This window comes from Oryzias melastigma, linkage group LG20 (genome assembly GCF_002922805.2).
Source record: "Oryzias melastigma strain HK-1 linkage group LG20, ASM292280v2, whole genome shotgun sequence".
In the NCBI taxonomy this organism is placed as follows: domain Eukaryota; kingdom Metazoa; phylum Chordata; class Actinopteri; order Beloniformes; family Adrianichthyidae; genus Oryzias; species Oryzias melastigma.
Genome location: NC_050531.1, coordinates 12,443,310 through 12,445,439, shown reverse-complemented (window position 1 = coordinate 12,445,439; position 2,130 = coordinate 12,443,310). Strand labels below are relative to the sequence as shown.

At 35.8% G+C, this 2,130-nt stretch overlaps 1 protein-coding gene across 2 annotated transcripts in view; it reads left to right on the top strand.

Annotated features, from left to right (window-relative positions):
* The window catches only part of cntnap2a (contactin associated protein 2a), a 332,490-nt gene that overhangs the window by 216,121 nt on the left and 114,239 nt on the right, over positions 1 to 2,130 (top strand). For both annotated transcript variants that reach the window (XM_024280015.2, XM_024280016.2), the window contains exon 12: positions 316 to 422. In XM_024280015.2, the coding sequence (XP_024135783.1) occupies positions 316 to 422 (107 nt within the window). The remainder of the gene's footprint in view (positions 1 to 315; positions 423 to 2,130) is intronic.

Here is a 2,130-nt window from a genome sequence, read left to right as displayed (position 1 = left end):
AGCACAAACCAGTTATCATGATATCATGATCACACTCTAAATGTTGGTGACTCATACTCAGCAACTTTTTCAGGTTTAACAAAAGCTAAATACTATCAAATGTTTTTCTCTGATTGTAATATATATTTTTTTGACCTTTATGATGACTCGACAAAAACTACATGCAAATGTAAAAAAATAGTTCAAGATTAAAGTCGCAAGTTACAGTTGCAAGACCTTTTGAAATCACTATTCCCTGATGAGTCAGATAAAATGTATTTGAGTTCTATGGCAAATGCTTTGCTTGAAATCTGAGTGGAATGTCCTCCTTTGCAGATGCATGCCTAATCACTGTGAACATGGAGGTCGGTGCAAGCAGACCTGGGAGAGCTTCAGTTGTACCTGTGATGGAACAGGATACAGTGGAGCAACCTGTCACACTTGTAAGTTTGTGAATGTGTGAGAAACTTCTTTTATTATTGTTTTTTTTTCTTTCCTCTCATCTCCTCAGCACCACTACTATGTCTCTCTTGTGTGTTCACATTTGATTCGGCCTTCTGCTCTTTGCCTTTGATTGATTAAGCCGCTTCGCAATTCTCTATGTAGAGACAGTTGAACTTTTGAAGTGTTCAAACGCCAGCCTTGTCCTATCACACTGTGTTTTGTTCCCGTCAGAGAAAAAGGAATCCCACTCCCAAAGCACCAGCACAAAAAAAGAAGAAGAGAGCCAGTGTAATCTTTTTTAAGGCTTAAAAAGTTTGAGAATGTCATCTCTCCTCCCACAAGTCACAAATGTTGCTCCCTTTTAAAAGAGAGAAAGTGAAGCAGCTCAAGCAACTTTGTGGGTTTAAAAACAAAAGCGTTTGTACCAAAGAAGTCTGACGAATTGGATAAGAAATAAAGTGATTAAAATGATTAATATTTCTGTACATCAAAAGATGAGCTAAAAACAAATAGATAAAAGATAATAAATACATAATTAAAATTCAAAATACGAGAAGCAAGACATTACTGTTAAAAGACTATTTTTTTTCCAGATCAGCTTACCATAATTCCCTGCTTTTATGATAACATTAACTAAATCTTTAAATTAATGTTTTTCTTTATTCATCTGAGCATTAAAATGTATTTTCTATACATTAAAATTTAAGTACTCTTTGTTTTAATTAACAGGATAATTCTACTATTATCCACCAATTACTATGATCCTGAAAACATGTATGAGATCCTGAAGACAAGCTCCAGTTAAAAAAAAAAAAAAATCAAAGAAAGGCAAAATCTGAGGGGCAGCCAATGAAACTTGGGCAGAGGGAATGGATGAATAATTTTCTTGTGTTCATTCAAAGCCGCTGCCTAGGCGAGAAACTTCTAACAGTTGGCGTGCCAGAGCTGGTGAGTGGCCAGTTGCTGGCCATGGATTTATCATGTTGCTTAGAAACAAGACATATCCATGAAATATCATGGATTTAGGGGTTCCCTGGACAAAAGAGAAATAAATGGAAAAAAAAATGAGGGATTAGCTTTCTACTGAGAGAAATAGCTTGTTGAAGTACTTCTTGGTTGTAGATGTTGAAGCTCTCCTAAATATTTATGCTCCATGGTTACATTCTTGACCCCTTAAGTGACATCTTACATAAAAGTATCATGAAAACTGTTAATATTTTTTTTCCAAATTTGCACAAATAAGAGTTTTAAAAGATTCATGCAGTATTTCAAATTTCAGTATAAGACTATCCAATGGGCACTCGTTGTCCATCTGTGTTTGATGTATCTCACAACTAACAGTAGAACAGAAAAGAACAGTCTGTGATGGCATGACTCATTGGTTTGTGATGAACCCTTTTGAATCTATTTATGTATTTAGAAGTGAATTTGGACCTTATTAGAATGGAATGAATGGCATCTTCTGTATCAGAGCAAGAATTGTTATTGTGACTAATAGAATGACTGAGTAATAACTGCCTATTTCTCAAAAGAAGACTATAGAATTTTGGCTTCTTGGAGCCTGCAATTTGGAACACAAGTGGGAAGGGCTCATTCTGTCCAACAGTTGAGACATCATGGCTACAGGTGGTGGTGGCGAGAGTGTGTTCTCACCGTCATCATGAGGAAATTCTCATAACCGCGACCAGTAGTTTCCAAAATGGTGAA